This window comes from Oryctolagus cuniculus, chromosome 16 (assembly GCF_051225735.1).
Source record: "Oryctolagus cuniculus isolate XC-2025 breed Fujian yellow rabbit chromosome 16, ASM5122573v1, whole genome shotgun sequence".
Lineage (NCBI taxonomy): Eukaryota > Metazoa > Chordata > Mammalia > Lagomorpha > Leporidae > Oryctolagus > Oryctolagus cuniculus.
This window is the reverse complement of record NC_142882.1, coordinates 76,646,592-76,672,968: the sequence shown is the minus strand read 5'-3', so window position 1 is coordinate 76,672,968 and position 26,377 is coordinate 76,646,592. Positions and strand designations below refer to the sequence as shown.

General features: G+C 43.5%; 1 protein-coding gene across 4 annotated transcripts in view; it reads left to right on the top strand.

Moving 5' to 3' along the window:
- The window catches only part of DYNC1I1 (dynein cytoplasmic 1 intermediate chain 1), a 330,192-nt gene that overhangs the window by 244,268 nt on the left and 59,547 nt on the right, over positions 1-26,377 (top strand). For all 4 annotated transcript variants that reach the window (XM_051852963.3, XM_051852961.3, XM_051852964.3 and 1 more), the window contains 4 exons: positions 8,931-9,077; positions 13,640-13,753; positions 16,774-16,907; positions 20,382-20,526. In XM_051852963.3, coding sequence (XP_051708923.1) covers positions 8,931-9,077; positions 13,640-13,753; positions 16,774-16,907; positions 20,382-20,526 — 540 coding nt within the window. The remainder of the gene's footprint in view (positions 1-8,930; positions 9,078-13,639; positions 13,754-16,773; positions 16,908-20,381; positions 20,527-26,377) is intronic.

The following is a 26,377-nucleotide window of genomic DNA, read 5'->3' as shown; positions in this document are numbered from 1 at the left end:
CCAAAAAAACTTGAAAGCCATGCGTTGTATTTCCATAATACACATTCTGTATGAAGTTTTTGAAGACCCCTTGGATTCGCTTGTTGTGACTTGTCTGCATAGCATAATACTGGCATGCCTGTGTCTGTATTCCCTTCCTTGTTATTCAAACAGCACTCCATCCTGTGGACTTGTCACCCTTTGATGGGCACCTGAATTTCCACCTTTGGCTATCATGAATCATGCTACAGTGAATATTCGCGCACTCTTTTTTTTTTTTTTTTTTTTTTTTTTTTTATAGACTTAAGTATTCAATTACCCTGGGTGCATCCCTAGGAGTGGAATTGCTGGGTTGTAGGATAACTGTTGACCTTTTTGAGGAACTTCCAGACGATTTTCCAGAATGGCTGCCCCCTTTTACCTTCTTATCAGCACCATAGTGAGTTTTCTCATTTCTCCACATTTTCTCCCACACTTGTTACTTCTGTTTTCCCAATGAGGAGGAGGCAGCATCTCTGGTTTGCACACCACCGTTGGTGTCCTCAACACCCAGGGCGAGATGAAGCATATGATCAGGTCTCGGTCACAAAAGACACACAAAGTCAAAAGGATTCTAAGATCAACAGAATGGTTGCATTCTCAGCTTTTAGAAATTTGTTTCGGCTGCTTTTTATTTTTTAGTGCAAACTGGGTCAAGAAGTAGGCACGCTCACTCAGCGTTAGCTTCTAAGCGTTGCCACACTAGGGGAGATAGTTGCAGTGGGTGGCCATTTCTCTGCTGGGAAGGTTGGCATGTGCATGGTGGGACAGAGTCGGAAGAAGGGAGGGTGGTGGCAGGAAGAGGTCTTTGTTTTCTTGTCAGTGTGTTACTTGCCCGACTGACTCACGTTGACTTGTCCTCCTGCACGTCATCCTTCCTGTCCGATGCCTGGTGCTGCCTGATGGCCTGTAAGAGGGGTTTTCTGCAGTCTTCTCCAAGTCCATGTGTTTCCATTAACAAAAGAAATATCCTTGTGGGTTTCTTAGGTACTAGCAGAAATGTACACAAGTTCACTAGTAGCCGGCAGCATCTGATCGGTCTGCCTCGCCGCCCTCTGACAGTCGAACATTTGCTTTTAGGCAAATAAAATGTCAGCCACCATAAAACAGCATATGGCAACAATATGGCCATTCTCTGGGGACCAACCTTTCCCCCAAAGAGATGGTACTTGAAATCGGAGATGCTTTTGAATGCAAGAGCCCTGTCCCTCCCACCCAGGCGTGATGGCTGGGGAGCGGGCAGAGTGCCACACACAGAAGGTCGTGGGCAACCAGATCAAATGTGAGCCCAGGGGGCGAGCTTCCATGCCTGCAGTGACCAAAGGCTCTTCCCCCTGGTATATGGCTCTGTGGTTAAGGGGAAGTCCGATCTCTTAAGCTGGCCTGGATTAGCTCCACGAAATAGAAAACAGCCCCATAGCAGCGTGCAGAGGGTTTGAGCTGACTTGATTGAATGCTGGGGTGTGCAGTGAGTGAAGAGAGATGTTGACAGTAGGGTCTCCACCCACTTTCTCTGTGGAATTCCTTCCAGGAATGGGATAAAAATAAGCTGAGTCCTCTGAAACCCAAGGATGAGGATGATGAGTACACGGTCCAGTAGGTCAGCTCGTGTGCAAGGGGAGGAATGACACAGTGGGTAAGAAGGAAGATGGCCCTTGCAGGGACAACAGTGACAGGGCAGTGTGCTGCAAATCAAAGAACAAACCATGTTCCCCCAGGAGCCTCTGGCCTAAGGCCTTACCAAAAACACTAACAACTATTACTAGAGATGGCTTGGTCCTTATGACACAGTCTGAAAACTTGGCTTGTCCTGATGTGGGGGCTATAGGAAGGTGCTTCAAAAGTTCATCAAAAATGGAATTGAAAGGAAAACTTGGGGGTGACATTTGGAGCAGCAACTAAGATGCCATTTGAGATGCTGTGTGCCATATTGGCGTGTCTGGGTTTGAGCCACAGCCCCATATCTGATTCCAGCTTCCTGCTAAAGTGAACCCTGGGTGGCCACAGGTGGTGGCTCAAGTAGCTGGGTCCCTGCCACTCAGAGGGGAGACCCAGGTGGAATTCAAGGATGCTGGCTTCGGCCTGACCTAGCCCCAGCTGTTGTGGGCATTTGGGGTGTGAACGAATGGTTAAGATATCACCCTCCCCTCCCACTTTTTTCCACTCTCTCTGTTCCCCTTTCCCCCTCTCTCTGCCGTTTAGGATAAATTTGAAAAAGTAAATATATACATACAAGGTAAACTTATTTTGGTACAAAAAGTTTTAAAACTCACTTTTTTATGATCGGTATTTTCCATAACTTTTTGAAGTATCCTCAATTTTTCCATTCATAAAAGCCACATGATCCAATTTTTTTAAGATTTATTCATTTATTTGAAAGGCAGAGTTAGAGGGAGAGAGATCTACCATCTGCTAGTTCACCACGCAAATGACTGCAATGGCCAGAACTGGGCCAGCAGAAGCCAGGGCCCAGGAGCTTCTTCCAAGTCTCCCACATGGTGACAGCAGCCCAAGGACTTGGGCCATTATTAGCCTATGATTGTGATTTCTATCTTGTTGATAGAAATCTTGTGATTTCCTTCTCTCTCCCCATGTTAGGCAGTACCTGTGTTAATGTGTCGGACCTGCCAGTTCGACACCAAGTTTTAAGATTTTATTTATTTGAGAGGTAGAGTTACAGACAATGAGAGGGAGAGACAGAAAGTTCTTCCATCCGCTGGTTCACTCCCCACATGGCTGCAACAGTCAGAGCTGCACCAATCCAAAGCCAGGAGCTAGGATCTTCTGATCTCCCACATGGGTGCAGGGGCCCAAGCACTTGGATCATCTTCCACTGCTTTCCCAGGCCATAGCAGAGAGCTGGATCAGAAGTGGAGCAGCTGGGACTCAAACCGGCACCCATATGGGATGCCAGCGCTGCAAGCAGAGGATTAACTACTGCGCCACAGTGCCGGCCCCAGACACCAAGTTTTAAGAGGAGTTTATCACATTTCAGGGCCCCAGAGTTAACCAACAACGTGGTCTCATCAGTAAAATGATCAGCCATATAAAAACACACTTCAACTCTTGTGTTGGGAAAGCTTGCTTTGATGAGACAGTATTGTCCAAAAAGTCTCACCAACTTTATCATTTTTCCATTCATAAAAGCCACATGATCCAAATTATTTTTTTAAGATTTATTCATTTATTTGAAAGGCAGAGTTAGAGGGAGAGAGATCTTCTATCTGCTAGTCCACCACGCAGATGACTGCAATGGCCAGAACTGGGCCAGCCAGAAGCCAGGGCCCAGGAGCAGCAAGCCCAAGGACTTGGGCCATCTTGTGCTGCTCACATTAGCAGAGAGCTGCATCAGAAGTGGAGCAGCTGGGACTTGAACCGGTGCCCATATGGGATGCCCATAATGCTGGCCCCAAACCAAACTCTTAAAGGGCATGCATTTTCAAAATAATTCTAAAGTTATGGTATTTAAAAGAATAAAACAAAATAGATACAAATTAAAATATAAAATATCTATATATGTATATATTCATAGCCAAGAATAACAAAGAATTTTTTCCAATTTTATCTAAATTTTATTAGTTTAATAAATGCTTTATTAAAATACTAGCTGGGTAAATATAAAATGTTAATGCCCAGGAATGTAATGAAAATTTGAAAATAACATGTCTTAATGTTTTTCATTGAATTTTTATTCAAAAGAATGTGCTATTAAAAATGAAGACAACATGTGTGCTGGCATTTAGCCTAGCAGATAAGATACCTGCTTCCCACATCCGAGTGCCTGGGTTGGGTTTGCAGTTCTGCTCCCGATTCCAGTCTCCTGCCAGTGCAGCCCCTGGGAGGCAGCAGTTGATGGCTTATGTAATTGGTTTCACGTAGGAATCCCAGACTGCATTCAGAAGTCCTGGGTCCAGTCCTAACCCAGCCATTGCAGGCTTTAGGGGTGAATCAGCTGGTCAGAGCCCTTTCTGCCTCTCAAATATATTCAAAACTTAAAATTTTTAAAAAGGTGAAGATGACAGAACACATTTTTCAGTAGTGTGAACCGATTTTTCTGAACTGTGTTCTTACTTTTTACCAGATAAATGTAACTGACAGGATGATATCATCGTTGACTCTTTTCCCCTGACAGTCAGTAAATTCATGACAATCGCAATGACAGCAATGACTATATCCACAGCCGGATGAAAGGCAGGAGGTTACAGAGGGTTTTCCAAGACCCGTGCCTCTGAGGAGGGTTGATGCAGGCTTCCCAAATTGGAGCCAAAGCCCATGGTGTCAGGGCTGCTGTCGGAGAGCTGCTCCCATGTGTGTAGAAGAACCTAAATATTGGGATGAAAAACACAGAAGTTACACTAGTAACTAAATGTTAGCCACCATTACAGCAAACACACAGGTTTTACAAACATCTTGGGCAATGACTGAATTTTTTTTTTTTTTTTTGACAGGCAGAGTTAGACAGTAAGAGATAGAGAGAAAGGTCTTCCTTTTTCCATTGGTTCACCCACCAAGTGGCCGTTAGGGCCAGCGCATTGTGGCCAGTGTGCTGTGCCGATCTGAAGCCAGGAGCCAGATGCTTCCTCCTGGTCTCCCATGGGGTGCAGGGCCCAAGCACCTGGGCCATCCTCCGCTGCACTCCTGGGCCACAGCCGAGAGCTGGACTGAATTCTAAACTTGATGTGACGTTAACTCGATCATACTGCCTTATTGCTTCTATCTCAATGATCGTGTCAAGTGTAGCATATCCCAGAAATCTGTGTTGAACATTGTGTGTGTGACACATGTATACTACATATACACACAAACCCACACATGTAACATTTAAATAAATTTATATTTTATAACATTTAAATGTATCATACATATAGTATTCAAAGAAGTTCACAGAAAATGCATATTTTCTCTGCATGAATTTCAAAACAATTTCTGTATCAAAATAAAATTCCATGTCCCACGAACTTTGTGGAAATACTCTCATTATTTGTTAGGTTTGAAATAGAAGTGAAATTGGGGCAGGCATTGTGGCACAGTGTGTTACGTTGCCCCTTGCAACATTATCGGTCTCCGATGCTCTGCTTTCTGCTGATGCATTCTGGGAGACAGCAGAGCATGGTTTCAGTGCTTGGCCCGTGCTGCCCACATGGGAGACCTGGATGGAGCTCTGGGCTCCTGGCTGGAGCCTTGCTCAGCCTTAGCTGTTACGGCCATTTGGGGAGAGGGTGAGTGGACAAAAGATCTCTTTCTTGCTGTGTGTTTATGTGTGTGATTGCTTTTCAATTAGATGAAAATAAACATTTGAAAAAATAGATTGAACATAATTATACATCATCTTCTAAATATAAAATAAGTATAGCTAGTCTTTTTCCTTCTCAACATAAAAATTAGTTCGCAACAAAACAAAGTAGACTCTGGTAGCCTAGAGTGCTGTTACTGCTTTTAAACATTAATTTGACTTTATCAAATCTAAATGGAATTCTGAATTGAAAATGAGGGGTTTTTTTGACATTAAAAATATACATTTTTTTGAGAGGCAGAGCTCCTAACTGCTGATCACTCCCCCAAATACCCAGAATTGGACTAGGGCTGAAGTCTGGAAGTGGGAACTCAATGCAGGCCTCTCAAGTGAGTGTCAGGAGCCCAGTTACCTGAGCCGCCATCACAGCTTTCCAGAGTCTGAATTGATGGGAAGCTGAAGTCGGGAACAAGAACCAGAAATTGAACACAGGCACTTTGATGTAGGATGCGAGCATCCTAACCACTAGGTTACGTGTGCATCCTTGGCTGGTGCTGTGGCATAGTAGGTTAAGATTCAGGCTGCTGTGCTGGCATCCCATAATGGTGCCCATTCTAGTCCTGGCTGCTCCTCTTCCAATCCAGCTCCCTGCTGATGGCCTGGGAAAGCAGTAGAAGATGGCCCAAGTTCTTGGTGCCCTGCACCTGAGCAGAAGACCTGGAAGAAGCTCCTGGCTTCAGATGGGCTCAGCTCCAGTCATTGCAGCCATCTGGGGAGTGAACCAGTGGATGGAAGACCTCGCTAACTCTGCCTCTCGAGCAAATAAATCTTTTTTAAAAATGCAAGTACTTGAAATTGTTCCAAATGGTTTAATAATCCTTACTTAATGGTTAGTGTTTAAGAATGAATGAAAGAAGATGGAACAAATGAATGGATGAAAAAGTAAGCCTAGATAGGGCTCCCAGCCTGTGGGGTAGAATTCTAGTTGATTGCCAGCTCTGAAATATGTCCACTGTTGACTGGGCTCTAGTTCAATCTTGGCAAACCCTGCAAGATTTGGAGGGGTATTTGCTGGAATTTAACTGAAACACGGAAGTAATCAAGCGGTTGAATTCTGGATTTTTTAAATTCAGCGACATTCCTTTATCCATATTGATTTGAGCTTTGGTAAATTCGATTGTTGATACCACCTGGATAATTTTAAGTCTTTGTGAAGCTTAAAAAAAAAAAACTTCCAACATAGCTCAAGCAACATAAGAATTTCATCAATTGAAAACTAAGAATCATTTCTGTGGGATGTGTAAAACAAGAAGCTGACCAGCATTATTTTCTTCTTCTTTAATTCAGTATCATTATTGAGAGTTATTCTTGAACTTTATGAAAACCAGATTGGTGCGTGGGCATGTTCTCCATCGAGTTGTGTTCAAGGAATTGGATCTGAAAATCATTCAAACTGGGAAAATGTGACGTTGAGAAATAGTCTGCATTCTTTATTCTACCTCTGAGTATCTGACACTGCATTTGACTAGGAACACTTAGGCTGATGGGAGATTTGGTGGTTGTGGTTTGTTTTTTTGTTTTGTTTTCTGGTTTTTTTTTTGTTTTGTTTTGTTTTTGCCATGAACATTTAGCTTACCAGCCAGCAAAAGATTATAGTTTTATTTTTATTTTTTACTACAGTTATTTTGCTGGTCTATCAGTTACAACGTTGGATCTTAGTTTTCTCAGAAAACTGATTTCTCACCATTGCCCACCCCCAAAAAAAATTCTAAAAAGATGTCATTCTGAGGCCCTCTCTTGCCCAACCCAGCTTTTCTCAGACCCTGCTGCCTGCTTCCTTCAAGCCAGCTCCGACCCAACCGCACCAGACTGTTGGCCCTCCACCAGTCTGTACTGTCACTCCCTTTGGTCCTTCACATTATCCCATCTCTCAGAAATCCCTGCTGCGTCTCCTCTTCACACCCCAAAAATTCTACGTGTACTTGATCGCATCTTCCGTCTTCTTCCCGGAGGCCTAACCACCCACCTCTTGTGCCTTCCTCTACCTCAAACAGTCCTGCCCCCCCCCACACACAGATACACATGTGCTCCTTGGGTTTCGCCACAGCACAAACCATATTCAAGGCTGCGACTTGGGGGGTGCAAGATGCTCCCTACACAAGGATGCCAAGGTCGAAGGACAAGAGGGGACAGAGACTTGCCTTACTCTTTACCTGCTAAGGTGTGCTTCTACCCAGAGGATGGTGCCCCTGCGGAGGGGACCTGTTTCCATTTCACACCAAGGCACTGGCCTGGCAGTGGCTCAGTTCACTTGTGTATTTCTTAGTTCCTTCACTAAGGCATGAGTATGTTGCAGGCAATGTCCACCTTTTGATTCCCTCTGTTCCTGGGACAATGCCTTTCTGAATGACTCGTCACTGAATGTAATTGAAGGAATGAAATGTATTTACTGGGGGCCGGCACTGTGGCTTAGCAGGTTGAGCCTTGTCTGAGGCGACGGCATCCTGTATTGGCACTGGTGTGAGTCCTGGCTGCTCCTCTTCCAATCTACTTCCCTGCTGATGGCCTGGGAAAGCAATGGAGGATGGCCCAAGTCCTTGGGCCCCTGCACCCAAGTGGGACACCTGGAAGAAGCTCCTGGCTCCTGTCTTCGGATCAGCCCATCTCCAGCCGTTGTGGCCCTGTGGGGAATGAACCTGCAGATGGAAGACCTTTCTGTCTGTCTCTCCCTCTCTGTCTCTAACTCTACCTCTGGAATAAGTAAATCTTTTTTTAACAATGTATTTACTGAAACAATTACTTTAGCTTATAAAAACAGTATAAAAGTCCTGCGGCAGTCAAAAGAGCCTGCGCAGATGTGGAAGAGTCATTTGTCTGATTTGGAGTGCATCCTGGTTGTAGCCCAGCTAAGTAATTTCCTGCAAAATGTAGTGCCCAGTGGTCTTCTTGTGGCTTCAGAAACCACACTTGTGAGGCTATGACAGGCCATGGCAAAGTCAGACTGAACTCCACTTCTGGCTGTTTGTTAAAATAGGCAAAGAACAACACGCAGAACTATGTGAAGTGGGCAGGATAAAGGTCACGGTTGATGCCCCATGGGAGGGGAGGGGGTACGGGGAGGAGCCAATCTGATCTCTCTGAGGTCAGCTTGCCTCCTACAAGTCTACATTAAGCCATGAACAAAAATATAAAAAAGCACCTCTTCTTAAGGCCCTGGAATCGAGAATCCCCCTGCCTCTCCCAATACCGTGCACAATGTAACTTGACATGGCCGTACCCTCAGAGTGAAGAATTGCTTTGTGAGGCTCTCTGCAGAGGATTAATATTTAGTTTTCTTGCTGTTTTATTCGATCAAGGCAAAATGTCCGGAAAGCGAGCTTGACAGACCACAAAACAATGATGTACTTAAGATAGGTTTTATGCCTATTTGATGACATGGCCAGAACTTCACATTTCAGGTTTCAAGGGGGAACCACTGGCCAGCCTCCGAAGAGAAAGATCTGTGTCTGTGTATAGAATTCCGTACTGACTATGCACTTTGCAATCTGAACTTTCGAGTGCTTTGTTTGCCGGTTTGTGTTGATCTTGTGTGATGAACTCTCTTCTCTTCAGGAAGAAGTGCAGGGTGCTGGTCCCTTCCACCGCCATCTAATCATGCGCCTCTCTCCCTTTCCCACAGTCCTCCGTGATGTCAGTCTGCTTTGCCCGTTTCCACCCAAATCTGGTGGTTGGTGGCACCTATTCGGGCCAGATCGTTCTGTGGGACAATCGTAGTCACCGAAGGACACCGGTGCAGCGGACACCCTTGTCAGCAGCTGCGCACACCGTGAGTCAAACCTTTGTTACATCCCCACCCCGACCCAAGGCCTGAAAAAGGAAACGGCTCAATTCACGAAAGTTCGGATGGTACCAGTCATGCTACTTTGGAAGTAGCTCCTGGATAGTGATTGGATTTTGACATTTCAAAAAAGAAAACCTAGAACATAAGCAGATGAAAGAAGCATTGGCTCCAGAGAAATCTTAATGATCTGATCTATAGGTTGTAGTGTACAGAGATCTCTTTAGGCATACCAAAAGCTACCAGTGGAAACAAGTGTGTGTGTGTGTGTGTGTGCGCGCACGCGTGTGTCTGTGTCTGTAAATTCTGGGAGACATGTCCGTGGAATTGTTTTCCTAAACAGATCCTGCATATTTAGATTACAAGAGAGAAACATATTTTCAAATAATTAAGAATAAACATTTCGGGTCTGGGGACATTTGCCAAGGAGCCTTTTCTATTTACAGACTGAGGCAGTACTGTGACTTTAAATTCTGGAATGTGTGGTGCAAGCCTCAATGCAAAGTCTGCAGTGACAAAGTAATCCCTAGGGTTAAAAGTCAACATCTCAAAGCCATTACCCATAATTTAGTAGAAGAGTTTCAGTACAGTGCTCATAAGACAGCTACTCTGCCATTTCCTCTAAGAGGTTGACAGGTGTGCGTAGCGATGGTTAAGGAGAATGAGAAGACAGGCATGTCTCCATCAATTCTTGTTCCCTTGACATTCAGGAGAACTGATTGTTTCTCTGAAATGCCCAAATTATGCCCAAGGACACAGCTCTACTATTGTTTTCAATTTCCTTAATGTGGTTGCTTCATTTGTTTCATCTGTTGGCCTTAAAACCATCCTGTCTTGGGAAAGGATTGCTGGCTGCTCTAGCTAAGACCACGAGGAGGAAAATTCTTCTACTCTTTGAAGGCTGGCGATGGGAAATGACAAACACCAATTCAACCCTAATTTTGATTGACTGGGGCCAAAGACACATGCAGGTGAAACTAGTTCTTGGGAATCTTGGGAAATTGCTCTTGCCTACCCCATTTCTGCAAAAACTAATAACAGAAAATTGTGGTCCAGAAGAAGGTAGGCTTGAGGCAGGTGTCTGTTCAAGTCGTGTGCTAGCACGCCTTGGCTTTATGTAGATAGCTGCTGGATCTGTAAATGGTACGTTTTGAAATTTCAAAAAATCATCATCCCAAATGTTAGAACAGCTAGCAAAAGATTTCAGGGAGAATCTAAAACCAAGATCTGGTCCAAAGAGTTGGTGTTTCTTTCTTTTGCAAGTAACTTAGAATATGATCCTCACACCTAAAACACTATGATTATCAAGCTGAATGACGCTACTACTTCTGTAAGGAAATAAACACATTTCTCTTCTATCTGGCTATGTTTTGTCTCATTCAGAGCCGAAAGTGCACAGTTAATTTTGTGTTTGTCTTTCCACCTCCATTATTGCCTGGCTGATTGATACCAGGATCAAAAAGGAAAAAGGGGCTCACCGCAGATGACTGCTAATTTCCTTTCACACCCACCACACATATGCATTTGGGACAACAGGAAATCATAATTAAAACAAAATCCTGCTGCCACACAGTAAGTTTATTCTTAAAGTAAATAAAAACAATCTGGCATCTATGCTGGAAAAATTAGCTGTACCACTGCTCTTTTCTTTCTGTTAGAGACAGTGGGTGTGTGTAGCAGGCATGCCTCCATGTCTGCTTCTGTCCAGTTTCTTTTCTTCTAACCTGATTTTTATTACTCATGAAAGCATTAGGGTTCTTATTACAGGATGAGCGAGGCTACCACGCACCCCTTCTCTGGGCACTTGGCTTTATGCTTTTGTTTTTGAGACATTCACAGAGGGACAGAGTGCTCCCATCTGCTGGTTCACTCCCAAATCCAAGCAATGGGTAGGCCAGGCCAGGCTGAAGCCTGGCACCAGAAATTCAGTTCTGGTCTTGGATGGTAGGGACCCAAGAACTTGAGCCATCACCTGCTACCTCCCAGTGTGTGCGTTAGCAGGAAACTGGAACTGGAAGTGGAGTGGAGTCTTGAACCCAGACACTCTGATATAGGATGCAGGCATCTCAAGTGGTGCCCCAAATACTATGCCAGCCCAGCCCAGCCCAGCTCTGTGCATCCTTGTAGACCGACCTCCTTTGTCCCCAGGGTTTCAGTGACTTATGATGATACTCTGTGGTTAACAAAGTCTTCTTGCACTTTTGTTCGAAAAACTGAGTAGATTTCTGTTCATAACAGTATCTGGACCCTGCTTTCCCACTGTTCAGTTTTACTAAGTCTGCTATTTTTAGGTGAGGATGTGCCATAGCCATTCTTCATTTGTTTTCCACACGAGGCCCTGCATGCTATGTAGCCTGGGACCTCAGCTTCCATCCATAACAGAGACTTGTGGAAAAGTACCACCCACAGTCCCACAAGCAATCAGTCCCCTTGCTAGTAAGAGACCTGATCAGGACATCACTGGGTTTAAGATATCTGCTGTATTTGCCACTGTGCTGATCCACTAAGACTGGTTCACTTGAAAGTTTTGGCAGGAATGTGGCATGAAAAAGATACAGGGACTTCATTGGCCATCTATCAGCATTGATGAAAGCAAGGAGGCAATTGTCAAAGCAAGCACATGTCCTTTTGGGATGCATTAGTAGTGCAGGCATATTTGGTCATACATTTTTGCAGGTTGTATCACATGAGAAATGACAACTCGTACTACCCAGATTTGTGGATTCTGTTGGCCAGGGTCTAGGAGACTCCTACTTCATGCTAAGACTTTCACCACTAGACGAGCTCAGAATAGAACATATTAAAGAGTGACAAGGGTGTGGGAGGCTTGAAAACCATGTAGCCCAGGAGGAGTGGAAGTGACTGGTGACGTCTGTCTGAGTGAGGCAAGGTTCAGGAGTGGGGAGTAGGGCACAGAAAACCCTCTGCAAGAATTGAAAGTGCTATATAGTTTTGACCTGTTCTAGGCCCAGCACTCAAAGTGTGTCCTTGAACTTTGTTTATCCCCATTTGTGGAAGGAAAAACTTCCCAGGAAGGAAGGAGTGCTAAAGCTTCCCTTTCAGAGAGGTGTCTGAGTGGAGTTGGAACCTTTTCATGGTTGGGTAGCTGCTCTTGGTGATTATTAGCACTCCTTCTGACCAGGAGTTTATATGATAATAATAGCTGGGGAGCCATCCTTTCTGTAATGCCAACTTTCCAATAGTAAACACTGTTTCATTGTACTTGTGGCTAGGTATTATGGACAGTAGCTCATCACCAGTAAGGCTTAGACCATCTGCTATTTGCAGAGGGCATGGAGCAAGTTGTGGTTTGGCCACTGATGGCCAGGCAGCCTGATATCCAACCCAAATTGCTACTAGGCACTGCATATGCTAACCTTCCATTTAGTGTGGAAGGCCCAGCTGCAAATGATTTTAGCCTACCATTGAGTTAGAGTTCTGCAGAGCAGGGTAACCTAGTGCATTGTGACAGAAGGTGAGAGGGTCTTGCATAGTTTCTGGGATGCATAAATGACCTTTCTTAAGGCCTGGGCCAAACTATAAGCCTCCATACTACTTCAAATGGTATTTTGAAAAAATAGGTAAATAAATAGATCTGTCATTATCCTAGATTTTTGCAGGAGCATTAAAGAACCTAACTTTGTCTCCCTGGGTAGGTTGTGCCAATAATCTCACTATTAGTATCTCTCGGTCAAGTTAAAAGGGCTGGGGGCTGGTGCTATGGTGCAGCGGATTAAAGCCCTAGCCCGGGGTGCCAGCATCCCATATGGGCGCAGGTTTGAGACCTGGCTACTCCACTTCCTATCCAGCTATGGCCTGGGCGGGGAGTGGAGGATGGCCCAAGTCCTTGGTTCATTGCACCCACATGGAAGACCCGGATAGAAGCTCCTGGCTCCAGATTGACTCAGCTCTGGCCGTTGTGGCCAGCTGGGGAGTGAACCGGCGGATGGAAGACCTCTCTCTCTGTCTCTACCCCTACCTTTCTGTAACTCTGTCTTTCAAATAAACAAAAATAAATCTTTAAAAAAAAGGGCTGATGAATATTAACCACTTTTTTTTAACAAGGTATCTTGTTTTTTACAAGAATATTAAGAGATGTTTGGCCCCATGACTACAATGCATCGAACTGCAGGTTCAGGGATACATATTCCTTCCCAAAGTCGGCGGTTGCAGCCTTTTGAGGACTCTGTCGTCCCGTCCCTCCTTTCGGGGCGAGAAGCCAGACTCTGGTGGGGACTTAGTCGAGCATTTCCGATTGACCTCCTCCTGCTGCCCCTGCCCATCAGTCCTCATTGGCTCCCCTCCCTTCAGCTCCTTTGCATTGCCTTTGACCAAGCCAGGTGGTGTTCTGCAAGTATTCCCACTCCCCCGTGTCGCTGCCAGAGCTGTTAAAAAGAAAACGGGTTCAAATCAAGAGTGGAAATGCGCTGCGGCTTGCTTCCTTGCAGGAGTCTGTCCCTCTCTCATCCCGCTTAGAGTGACGTGTTTGACGCTCGGGCGGAAGCCCTTCCTCCTGGCCTGTGCCTCATCCTCTGTGTTTGCTTTTGCAGCATCCTGTGTACTGTGTCAACGTGGTTGGGACTCAGAATGCCCATAATCTCATCACTGTCTCCACCGATGGGAAAATGTGTTCCTGGAGCCTGGACATGCTCTCCACACCACAGGTGAGTTTGTTTTCCCCTACACACAAGAGCATCCTGGCTGAATGAAAGGATGCCGGCTTAATGGAACATGGTTCCTCAAAGCCAAACCCTCACGTCCTATAGGAGCTAAAATCAATGGATGCACTTAAAAGAAAGGGACCTGGTTTCAGCAGACTCCTAGTGAAGCCAAAACCCATTTCCTTTACCACAACTCATGTAATTAGTGTAATACATTAATCCTTAGGTCAGTTTCATGTGAAAATGAAATAATCCATTTTAACTCACAGTCATGATGGAAGTTGCCTGCGGCATGAATTGCGTTCAGCGCACGGCACTGCTCAACGCAGGCAAAGAAGGCTGGAACTCGGCTTAGCTGTCCCGTACGGGTGTTCGCCTGGGAGGAAAGGTGTCCCAGCAAAACAGAAACCCAAGCCCTGGCTTGTATCCATAGCCCAGACAACCGCCTGCGTGTGTGAAGAATGTGTCGAACCGTCTGTTTACCCTCTGGAATGTTTGGTGGTATGGCTCTTGCAAATGAGAAGTCAAAAACAAAAAAGGTCCAGAGTTTCTGAAGCACTGCTGTTTGTTGTAATGGGATTAACAAGGAGCAGGAGTGGGAGACCGTGGGAGGCAGGCGTTGAGCTAAGTGCAGCTTTCAGAATCCATGTATGTATACAGATCCATATATGTATGTAGATGCATAGATACATACAATTCCCATACACAGGCCCACACACATACATGCAGAGTGTTCCACATTTCTTTGTATGGGACAATAAGTGTATGTCAGTGGCCTCCAACAAAATACACAAAGAATGGGTGGCCTGCATCCTGTATCTGAGTGCTTGGGTTCAAGTCCTGATTCCAGCTTCCTGCCAATGTGCTCCCTGGAGGCAGCGGATGATGGAATTCTGGACTGCTGGCTTCAGCCTGTCACAGCTCGGACTACTGCAGTCCTATGGGAAGTGAACCAGCTGTGAAAACTGTTTCTCTCTCGCTCTCTCCCTCTCTCTCTGCCTTTCAAACAAATAGATTTAAAAAAAAATACACAAAAGGGTTCGTTGGTATGAGCTTTAACAAAAACCTTAGAAAATGTCAAGAAAACTGTGAAAGATGTATTTGGGAGATCGCTCTGCACGTTAATACTCCTGTTCCCTTTCCTAGAATAACAGCCCTGGAATGTCTCTTCAACAGTGTAGAAGATACTGAAGTGTCAAACTATAAAGTATTGCCTGTACGTCTTTACAAAATACAGATGCACCAACGCTAAGTCAGTTCTTGTATAATTCGGGTGGAGGCGGGAGTATGTGCTCTTCAGACGCTCACAGTGAGGCGCCCCTGCTCTTGCTGATCTTGAACTTGACGCAGTTCTGGAGTCACGCATACTATATGGCTTTTTCTTAAAATACCCAGCAATGTGGTGTTTTCCTTCAAAAAGCATGGAGATTATAAATGGATATAAGAGGAAGTCCTCCATGTAGGAATTTCTAATGCCCATTTTGCTGATCAAATGTGTTTGTTAAGGTTTAAGCCACTCGTGCAAGGCTTCTGAGACCATTCTTATTAGCTTGGTGTGGCCCACAGACTCCTGTCTCTGTGTAGAGATGGAGAATTCTATGGCACAGCTTCTGTGGGTGGGAAGGAGCTTCCTCTCTCCCCGGACTGGGCAGTCAAGGGCCCTTACCTGTCTGGCTGCTGCTGTGAGTGGTGCACAGGCACCCGGCTGGGCAGGTTTTCTGTACCGCCGTGGCGTTCTCCCAGCGCCAACACTGCCATGCTGCCACGTGTGGCTCTCGCTGCCTGGGAACGTGTCACGGGGCCTTGTGGTCTGCGCTGCCCACACTGTCCGCATGAGTTTTCTATTTACGTACGGATGCCGCTGAAATGGCCTGGTTTGTTTGCTCAAGAAAGACTAAACTCCCAGGCAACTACAGTGACGTGATACCCCCAGAATGATTTTTTAAAATGATTTCAGCCCCACAAAATAGGCTGTTTGATGTAAATAGCCAGAAATACTCATGGACTCCTCATTATTATTAATCTTAATTCAGTAGTGGGTTTTTCAAAATACTCTTGAATACCCAATTTAAAAGTCATTTTAGGGACAGGCATCTGGTGCAGTGGTTAACATACTGCTTAGGATACCACATCCTGTGTCACAGTACCAGGTTACAGTTCTGGTTCTGCTTCTGGTCCCAGCTCCCTGCTAATGTGCACCCTGGTTTGCAGCTGGTGATGGCCTGGAGGTGGGTTCCTGCCACCCAAGGGAGAGACCTGGATTGTGTTCCTGGCTCCCAGCTCTGGCCTGGCGAGTTGTGGGCATTTGGGAAGTGAACCACTGGATAGGGGAATTCTGTCTATCTCTCTGCCTGTCTCTCTCTGCCTTTCAAATAAATAATAAGGCAAATAACGTTTTAAAGAAAGCCAGGTGATTAAGAGAATAATTGATTTAAAAAGTGATTTCATATACAATATATGTTGAAGCTCCATTCTTTGCAGGCTTCTAGCCTAGGCTCTCAATGGCTGCCCTGCATGAAATCTAGTCCCTGTTGAAATCTGGTTTTTATGACCTGAGTGACAACTCCCTGGTTTCAGTTCCGTGGAGGACACACACTCCTGCTATGACAAATGTGTTTAGTACATCTGCTATTAATACATGCGTATTCTCAGGACCCATTGCTTTTGAAAATGTTTGTAAATACAAGGGTATTGTGTGTTTCATTAAAGCGTGGAGCTGACAAGTGTAACCATTACAGTATTATCTTGAGTTTCTGCACCATTAGTTTCAAAATTCTCACCTGTCATCTCTGGCTGAGTTCAGAAGCAGCAGCACATGCTGATGAAATCCAGCCGGCCTGAAACCAGAGATACACAGCAGCGCGGGTGTCGGGGCAGGAAAGCGTGGTTTCTGGCACAGCTGGGGTCTTTTGTAACGCTGTGTGAAAAGCAAACAGACGATTTAGCCAAATGATTTTTCCGTGCTATCTTTGGCATGGCAAGGGGTTGACGGATGGAAATCTAACCACACCGTGTTTTGGTAGGAGAGCATGGAGCTGGTGTACAATAAGTCCAAGTCTATCGCTGTTACTGGAATGGCTTTCCCGACGGGAGATGTCAATAACTTCGTGGTCGGCAGTGAGGAGGGTACGGTCTACACGGCTTGTCGTCACGGAAGGTGATTTTTCTGTCCCTGTTGCTCAGACTTGGTTATCGCGTCCTAGATTATAACCACCTTGCGTTGGGAGAAAAGTTTTCTGAGAAAAAAGGCACAATTTTTCTGTGTCTGGTTACCTCCTCTTTGTTGCTGAAAACCCAGCAGGTTCATTCCAAAATGAAGCCTTTGCTGATTCTCTTGGCCAGAGATAAAGGACTCCCTCCTTTAACGATGTTCATTTGCTCTTTCATTCATTCGTTCTTTTAAGGAATATTTACAAAGCACCTACCAGGTACCATTTCAAGGACACAGTAACAAGACAGGCCTTGAGTGCATACTCCAGTTGGGAGTAAAAGACTAATAAGGAAGTAGATAGCATAGGACTAATTGCTGTGGAGAATATTGAAGTAGGATAAACAGGACAGAACTCTGTTCAGTATCAACTGTTGACTACTTTGTATATTTTTCTAAATGCTTCCACAAAAGCATTGAGCACATTTAGTTAATCATTCATCTGCCATTTTTCCTCTCACTATCCTCAGTCCCTCTTTGATTCCATGGCCGGTGACTGGTACGTAGTAAGTGATGATCTAAAAATACATACGGAGGATACAGGCACAGTATTGGAATACTATAGACAAGGCTGTTGGGATCCTTTCCTCCCACTCGGGAAAGCTAGAACAGTGTGAGAGACACAAACCACCATGCAGCTTCCAAACAGTAAGAACTCTGTCTTAACTGAGAGATGAGCAAATGGCCCAGAAAAAGGGGGCAGTAAAGTGGAATCCAATAGTTTGGACTAGATTGTAAAAGCAGATGCAAGACTGAACAGATGGCCTCCCCTTTGGAAAAGTTCAGTGTGTTCATCTCTTTCACTTTAGTAGTTCTTGTTCAATTGATTTTTTTTTTACATCTCTTGGGCTCATCCCAGCTGATTTAGACTCGATGAGGAACCGCAGGTCCCACGTTCACATCCGTGTTTTTTGTGATTTGCAGAAGCCTTTGTGGTTCCGCTACATGATTGTTTCCATCGTGGCAATACAAGCTGCGAGGTTCCTGCTGTAATGCACGAGGAAACAAGTGGTACTGCCTGCTCACATGGTCATGATCAGATGACTTGGGAAGATAGGCCTCACCGTTCCATGCCTGGCCTCAGTACTTTAGAAAGGCTGGCTAAAACCACACATTAGTATTTTATCAACACACAGGAAAACCTGATAGTGTTTCATTCATGCAAACATCTGCTCCCCTCTTACAAAAGACATTACTAGATGATGTGAAGCAAAGATCACTTAAACCTGGTTCCTGTCCTCAAGAAACTGATGACAGTGGGACAGATAAACACACACATATTTAACACAAGTGGTGTTAAATACTTGTTAGTGGCACAAAAGGTGCGGAGAAGGCGGTGGGCCAAACATGGAGTCGCGGCTCTAGCTACACATGGGTTAGAATCAGTAGGGCAGGGCCGGGGTGGTGATGCAGTGGCTAAGCTGCCACTTGCAATGCTGGCTTCCCACATCCGACTGCTGGTTTGAGTAGAGGCTTTGCCCTGCCTCTGATCCAGCTTCCTGTTAATGCACCTGGAAAAGTAGAAAATGTTGGCCAAAGTACTTGGGCCCCTGCCACCTGTGTGGGAGACCATGGTGAAGCTCCTGGCCAGCCCTGGTTCTTTGAGTCATTTGGGAAGTAAACCAGCAAGTGAACAATCTTTCTACCCATGCACCCCCCTGACCATTACTCTGCCTTTCAAATCATTTTAAAAATGTAATAACTCTTAAAGAATCACTAGAGCCTAGTTTCAATTGACTTACTCTGGGATATTGCTCAGATCCTCAACTCTCTGTGAAGTTGAAACACACTCACTGATACTTTTCAGATATTTTACTTAGGCATCACGTGAAATATTCACATTAGCAAATTTTTGTTTCATGACTCTGTCCTTTTGAAGCACAATCAGAATAGGCACTAGGGCTCAAAAGAAAGGTCCCCGTGGCATGCAGCACAGCTCCCTTTACAACTAGCTTGGTTGTGCTTTCTACATTGGTCTACTCATCTAAAATGTAAAATACAGATGTTGGCAAAGCCACAGAGTAGCAGACATTAGCTTTGTCGACATTTTAAATGGGTCAGATAGGGCTACAGGGAGAGGGGGGCATTTCTGTCTTTGACCTAATGTTGAGAAGGTGCAAATCCACTTCCATAAATTAAACAAGGTCCACATTTTGCACCCTATAAACCTTTTCAGGATGCTGTTAAGAGCAAGTGGAGTCTCACCAGGGGCCACTTCAAAGATCCACTCCTTGTGTTCATTAGAACAAATTTAAATGATGACGTGTAGAGCTGCTGTTGGCAGTTTCATTGGGCACAATTTTTGAGTGTCTGTTACATGGAACACAGGCTGTACACTTTGCTCATGATTCTAAATTTTACTTAGCACATTGACATTTATTGGTGCTCAACATGTTTTAATAATTTAAGTGGTCTAAATGTTTTAACAACTGAATTCATTTTTACTTGTGGAGGCATAATATTGAGATTCTACAATCCCTTCATCTTTGTTATGTTTATAACTTGGACATGAATCTTTAAAACATGGTATTTTGGTGTGCTCTCAGATTTTCCAAATTGTATGTGCTTGTGTGCAGACATATATGTGATAATAGAAGTCTGGAAATAATCCCAGCTTTGTTAAAAATTGGAAATATGTAACTTTAAAAATGTGTGTTGCTATTTCTCAAATACCCTTCTAAAAGGGGAGGGCATAGCTCACCCCTTGTCATGCCATTTCATTCAACAAATTTTTCTTGAGCATTCGTTGTGTAGACACTTGGCAACAAGAAAGGCACCTGCCCTTATGGATTTATCAGTGAGTTTGCAAATCTCTCTTCAGTTCTCAGTGAAGAGAATGTATCATTTTCTCCATATTTTATGACATCAGATTATGTATATTAGTTGAACATGACAAAAGTTTCTTCGAAGTGTTGCCTTTTTGAGATCTGTCTACTGAAGGAATTTCCTTGAAAGAACAAATTATTTCTCCAAGAATGTGCGGAGTTTTAGAGCAGATGGGATCCCCAAAAGCAGTTAAAATGGAACATGATGAAAAATGCCATCTCAAGAATATGATAGTCTTCTTAGGTAACAGCCTCCGAGGTCTAAGTGTATTTGTTTCTATCCAAATAGCTGCATTGGTAGTGATAGGATTTGAGGAACTCCTGGGAAATTATTAGATGATAAAAGTAAATATTAAATGCTGAAAGTTAAAAAGATTATATTTCCCCCTGTGGTTTTTCTTAATCACCAAAAATAATGTATCATACTTGCAGACAACTTCCTTGTCTAAAGATCACCGTGGGAGGGGTGGTGGTGGTGGTGGTGTATGGCTGCTGATCTAAATGATGATGAAGTCATGCTCAGAAAGGAAGTTGCTTCTCTAAGGCAACCATGACTTTGCCAAGGTGGCTGAAATTCTCCTATGTGTTTTTTGTGCAGCAAGGCAGGCATTGGTGAGGTCTTTGAAGGTCACCAAGGGCCAGTGACGGGAATTAACTGCCACATGGCAGTGGGACCAATCGATTTCTCTCACCTGTTTGTTACATCGTCATTTGACTGGACTGTCAAGCTGTGGACCACAAAGGTAAGAATATTCGAGTGAAATTCCCAGGTAAAATACCGGGGAGAGGGTAGTGTCTCAGGCCCTGAGTGAGTTGTAGGCATCAGCTCTTCTGCGTGACCTGATGTTGGGAATCCTACAATCCCAATCCGGTGGTGAGCCCAGACTGCCCCAGCAGTAGTCAAGACTTTCTCAGTCTGTTTCTTATTTTTGATTACATGGGTTATGTTTGGCAATATTCTGATTATAAAAAAAAAATCAAAGTTGAATCTGAAATTCTCCTTCACCTACAGGAACCCGCCCTCAACCTCCCCTTCCTTGTCTCTGTCTCAGTGTTTTCCCACTCATCAACCCCGTGTCAACCTTCTGGGACTTTGTAGTACTTACTCATTGACCTATGTACCTATCAAAACATAAGATGTGCAACTTGGGTTGTTTGGATTTTGTGTTGTGTTTTGCAAGGCTGGGAGGGTGGTGGGTTGGTTTTTGGAGCCTTTGAAGTTTTCATGTCTGATAAAGGCCCCTGCATTATGTGTGTTGTGAAAGGTAATTCTTGCTGTGTTTGAGAGCAAGAAGCAAAGGGCATCTGGGAGGACGGGCAGTGGTCCAGGGGAGAGATGAGAGTGACACAGGCCTGTAGCTCCGGGTGGAGAGAAGTTGATGGATTGAGAACCATTTTGAGAGAAAAACCACAGAAACTGACAATTGATTTGATGTAAGAAAGGTGAAAAAAGGAGTCGGCAACAGAGAACCCAGGTTGATGGGCAGTGCTGCTGGGATTTCCGGTGATGTCACTGCCCCAGAGAGCACCAGGGCATACGAGGAAAGAGCTAGGCCTGTGTTGAGTTTACGGTGCCCAGGATGTGGCCTTTCAGGATCTCTCTGGGCAGGTTGCTATGAGGGACAAAAGGGAAACTAGTAGGCTGCAGGTGTGTGCTTAGCAGCGTCAGAATAGCAATAATACTCATAAAGGGGAGTGGGTTTTAAAACAAGCACGAAGACTCAATTTGGGAAAAGAATAACTAGGAAAGAAGCAGGAGAAATGAAACTGGACACATTTAAAAAGAACCCCAGGAATTGGATAAAATTTAGAATTTTGTGTGTGGCTTCGTAAGTATCGGTGGAGACAACCAAGATAAGAGGTCAGAGACGGCTCTTCCCTGTCTGAAGAGATGCACAGCTACGTTTATGTGGGAAATGCAAACAAAAAGCAAATGAGGAAGCCTGTCTTGGGCTATCAAGTTGACAAAAATAAGTTTTCAGCGCATACTCTGTGTTGAGGCTGAAAGAAACCAGCCACTGGAAAAGCAAAATGGCACAGCACAGGGAAGGAGAATTTAGCAATATCAAAATAGTACATATTTAACTGAGCAGTTCCTGCTCCTCAGAATCCATGTCAAAGTAATACAAGGGTACTTCAGAAGCTTCATGGACTTCATCATTTTTAAAAAGATTGACTTATTTATTTGAACAGCTAAGTTAGGAAGAGAGAGATTTTCCATCTGCTGGCTCACTCCCCAAATGGCCACAATGGCAGAGTGTGGGCCAGGCTAAACCAGCAACCTGGAACTCCATCCAGGTATCCCATGTGGTTGGCAGGGGCCCAAGCACTTGGACCATGTACCACTACTTTCCCAGGGACAACAGCAGGAAGCTGGATCAGAAGTGGAGCAGCCGGGACATGAATTTGCACCCATAAGGGATGCTGGCATCATAGGTGGCAGCTTAACCCCCTGTACCACAATGTCTACCCTAAATTTCATCATTCTTGCACCAAAATAAATGTATATTTTCATAGCATTTTTCTATGAATTTTTTGAAGTACTCTAGTACAAGTAAGAATAAGAATGATATATGTACAATATGCATTAAAAAGTTACTTGAATAACAAAATACTGGAAATGGTCCGAAAGTTTCTATCCATAGGGCACTGGGGGAAACAAAGGTATGATTGTCCACACTGGGGAGTACTATTCAGGTACATGAAAAAGCAAAGACTTCCACATACTGATATGGAGTGATCTCTAGGTTATCCTTTTAGATGAGGAAGGCAAGGCAGAAAGAAGTATAAATAATATACTGTCATTTGTGTTCAGAGGTGTATTTAAATGTTTAATATTTATATATTTATAAAGTACACAGACACATGGAGGAAGGATCTGAAAGAAACAAAGATAATAGCCAAACTTCTTTGAATATATCTTCTTTGTGCATTTAAATTTGGAGCCATGTAAATAGTTTATGTAATTATAAAACAAAATTTAAAATCAGTCCTTAAAAAAAACTTAATGTGAAATAAATCAAGTTTAGTGTGGTTCCAATTGGTGGCAAAACCTTACAGTAAGGAATGACTGGAAGTGATTTCAGTCTGTTTTGAGTATACATTCCCAGAGGATATGTTTTACCATTTTTAAAATTATTTTTAAGGAATACAAATCATAAGTACAACTTTAGGAATATTCCTTCCACCATACCTGCCCTCCCACCCACACTTCCACCCCTCCTCCTCTTCCCTCTCCACTTCCCAGTCTTTCTCCATTAAGATTCATTTTCAATTAACTTTGTACACAAAAGACCAATTCTATACTGAGTAAAGATTTCAACAGTTATCACACACATGCACACACAAAACTGAGAACTAGTTTTACAGTTAACTCATAATATAACTCATTGAGGACAGAGGTCCTGCATGGGGAGTTATTGCATCATGATACCTATTGTTAATTTAACAACACACTTATGTATGATGTCAGTGACCACCTGAGGCTTTTGACATGAGTTGCCAAGGCTATGGAAGATTTTTGAGTCCACAAACTGTAGTATTTAGACAAGAGCATAAGCAAAGTTGAAGTTATCTTCTCCCTTCAGAGGAAAGTACATCCTTCTTTGATGGCCACTTCTTTCTGCTGTGGTCTCACTCAGAGATCCTTCATGTAGAACATTTTTTGTCACAGTGTCTTGGCTTTCTATGCCTGAAATGCTATTACGGGCTTTCCAGCCAAACCAGAAAAACTTAAGGGCTGATTCTGATGTGAGAGTGCTACTCAAAGCAATTGTCATTCTATGAGTCTGTTTTGTGGACTGCTTCCCATGTTGGAACATTCGCTCCTTTTTAATTCTATTACCAGATACTTGATCCTATTAATATGATCACTTTAACACCTTCTCCTATCTATATGTTCATTTTAACAATTAACATGATCACCTTGACAAAATGCATTTTTACCACCAAGATGAATGAGATTGGAGTCCCATGACAAGTTTTTAAACTGTACCAATAGAAGCAAATCAATAGGAATGTATGTATGCAGATCTATACAGCTTTATAGTTACAAACTACCTCCTCCCTCTCTTATTCCCACTCTTTTTACTGAGATCCTTCCTCAATGTACATTATACACATGATTAACTCTGTTGGGAGTTCAACAAATAGTATGCAGAAAACAAAAATAAAAATCAAAAAACTGTTCCTTGACAGTCAAGATGAGGGCAGCTCAAGTCATCCCTTCTTGAAGTGTCAATTTCATTCTACAGATTTCATTTTAGGTGCTCTATTAGTTGTTACAGATCAGGGAGAACATATTGTATTTGTCCCTTTGGGACTGGCTTATTTGACTAAGTGTGACGTTTTCCAGATTCATCCATTTTGTTGCAAAGGACCAGATTTCATTTTTTAACCACTGTGTAGTATTCCATAGTGTACATATCCCATAATTTTTTCAGCCAGTCTTCAGTTGACAGGTATTTAGGTTGATTCCATGACTTAGCTATTGTGAATTAAGCTGTAATAAACTTGGTGGTACAGTTAACACTTTTGTTGACTGATTTCATTTCCCTTGGGTAAATTCGGAGGAGTGGGATCATATAGTAGGGCTGTATTCAGATTTCTGAGGTATCTCCAAACAGTCTTCCATAGTGGCTTTACTGGTTTGCATTCCCACCAACAGTGAATTGGGGTACCTTTTTCCCCACATCCTCACCAGCATTTGTTGTTTGTTGATTTCTGTATGGAAACCAAGTCTAACAGGAGTAAGGTGAAAACTCATTGTGGTTTTGATTTGCATTTCCCTGACAGCTAGTGATCCTGAACATTTTTTCATGTGTCTGTTGGCCATTTGGATTTCCTCTTTTGAAAGATGTCTGTTTAAGTCCTTTGCCAATCTCTTAACTGAGTTGTTCGGTTGTGGAGTTTCTTGATCTCTTTGTATATTCTGGTTATTAATCCTTTATCAGTTACATAGTTTGCAAATAACTTCTCCCATTCTGCTTCTTCACTTTCCTGAGTGTTTCTTTTGCCTTATAGAAACTTCTCAATTTGATGTAATCCCATTTGTTAATTTGGCTTTCCTGTCTGTGCCTCTGGAGTCTTTTCCAAGAAGTCTTTGCCTATGCAGGGTTTGTCATGCAGGGTTTCTCCAATGTTCTCTAATAATTTTATGGTGTTGGGTCATAAATTTAGATTTTTAATCCAGGTTGAGGGGATTTTTGTGTAAGGTGTAGGTAGGGTCTTACTTCATACTTCTGCATGTGGAAATCCAGTTTCCCAGCACCATTTGTTGAAGAGACTGTCCTTGCTCCAAGGATTGGTGTTTGCTCCTTGGTCAAATATAAGTTGGTTGGGGCCAGAGCTGTGGCTCACTTGGTTAATCCTCTGCCTTGCAGTGCTGGCATCCCATATGAGCACTGGGTTCTAGTCCAGGGTGCTCCTCTTGCAGTCCAGCTCTCTGCTGTGGCCCGGGAGGGCAATGGAGGATGGCCCAAGTGCTTGAGTCCCTGCACCCACATGGGAGACCAGGGGGAAGTACCTGGCTCCTGGCTTTGGATCAGTGCAGTTCCGGCCGTAGTGGCCATTTTGGGAGGGAACCAACAGAAGGAAGACCTTTCTCTCCATCTCTCTCTCTATGACTCTGCCTGTCAAATTAAAAATATATATAAGTTGGTTGTAGATGCTTGGATTTATTTCTGGCATGTCTATTCTGTTCCATTGGTCTATCCATCTATTATTGTACCAGTATCAGACTGTTTTGATTATACTTGCCTTGTAGTATATCTTGAAACCTGGTATTGTGATGCCTACAGCTTTTTGTTGTATAAGATTGCTTTAGCTATTCAAGGTCTCCTGTGTTTCCATATACATTTCAGCAATATTTTTCCTAGATCTGAGAAGAATGTCTTTGGTATTTTGATCAGTATTGCATCAGATTTGTAAATTGTTTTTGGAAGAATGGACATTTTGATGGCATTGTTTCTTCCAAGCCATGAACATGGAAAGTTTTCTATTTTTTGTATCTTCTTCTGTTTCTTACTTTAATGTTTTGTAATTCTCATCATAGAGACCTTTGGTTAAATTGATTGCAAGGTGTTTGAATTTTTTTGTAGCTATTGTGAATGGGATTGATCTTAGCAATTTTTTCTCAGCTGCGTCTGTATATAAAAAGGCTATTGATTTTTGTGTGTTGACTTTATATCCTGCCACTTTACACCAAACTCTTCTATGAGTTCCAATAGTCTATTAGGGGAGTCTTCTGGATCCCTTGTAAATAGAATCATGTCATCTGCAAATAGGGATAGTTTGACTACTTCCTTTCCAATTTGTATCCCTTTGATTTCTTTTTCTTGCCTAATGGCTCTGGTTAAAACTTCCAGGGCTATATTGAATAGCAGTGGTGAGAGTGGGAATGCTTCCAACTTTCCCCATTCAATAGGGCAACTGGCCATGGGTTTGTCAAATTGCCTTGATTGTGCTGAGGAATGTTCCTTCTATGCCCAATTTGCTTAGGGTTGTCATCTTGAAATGGTGTTGTATCTTATCAAATGCTTTCTCTGCATCTATTGAGATAATCATATGGTTTTTGTTCTGTAGTTTGTTAATATG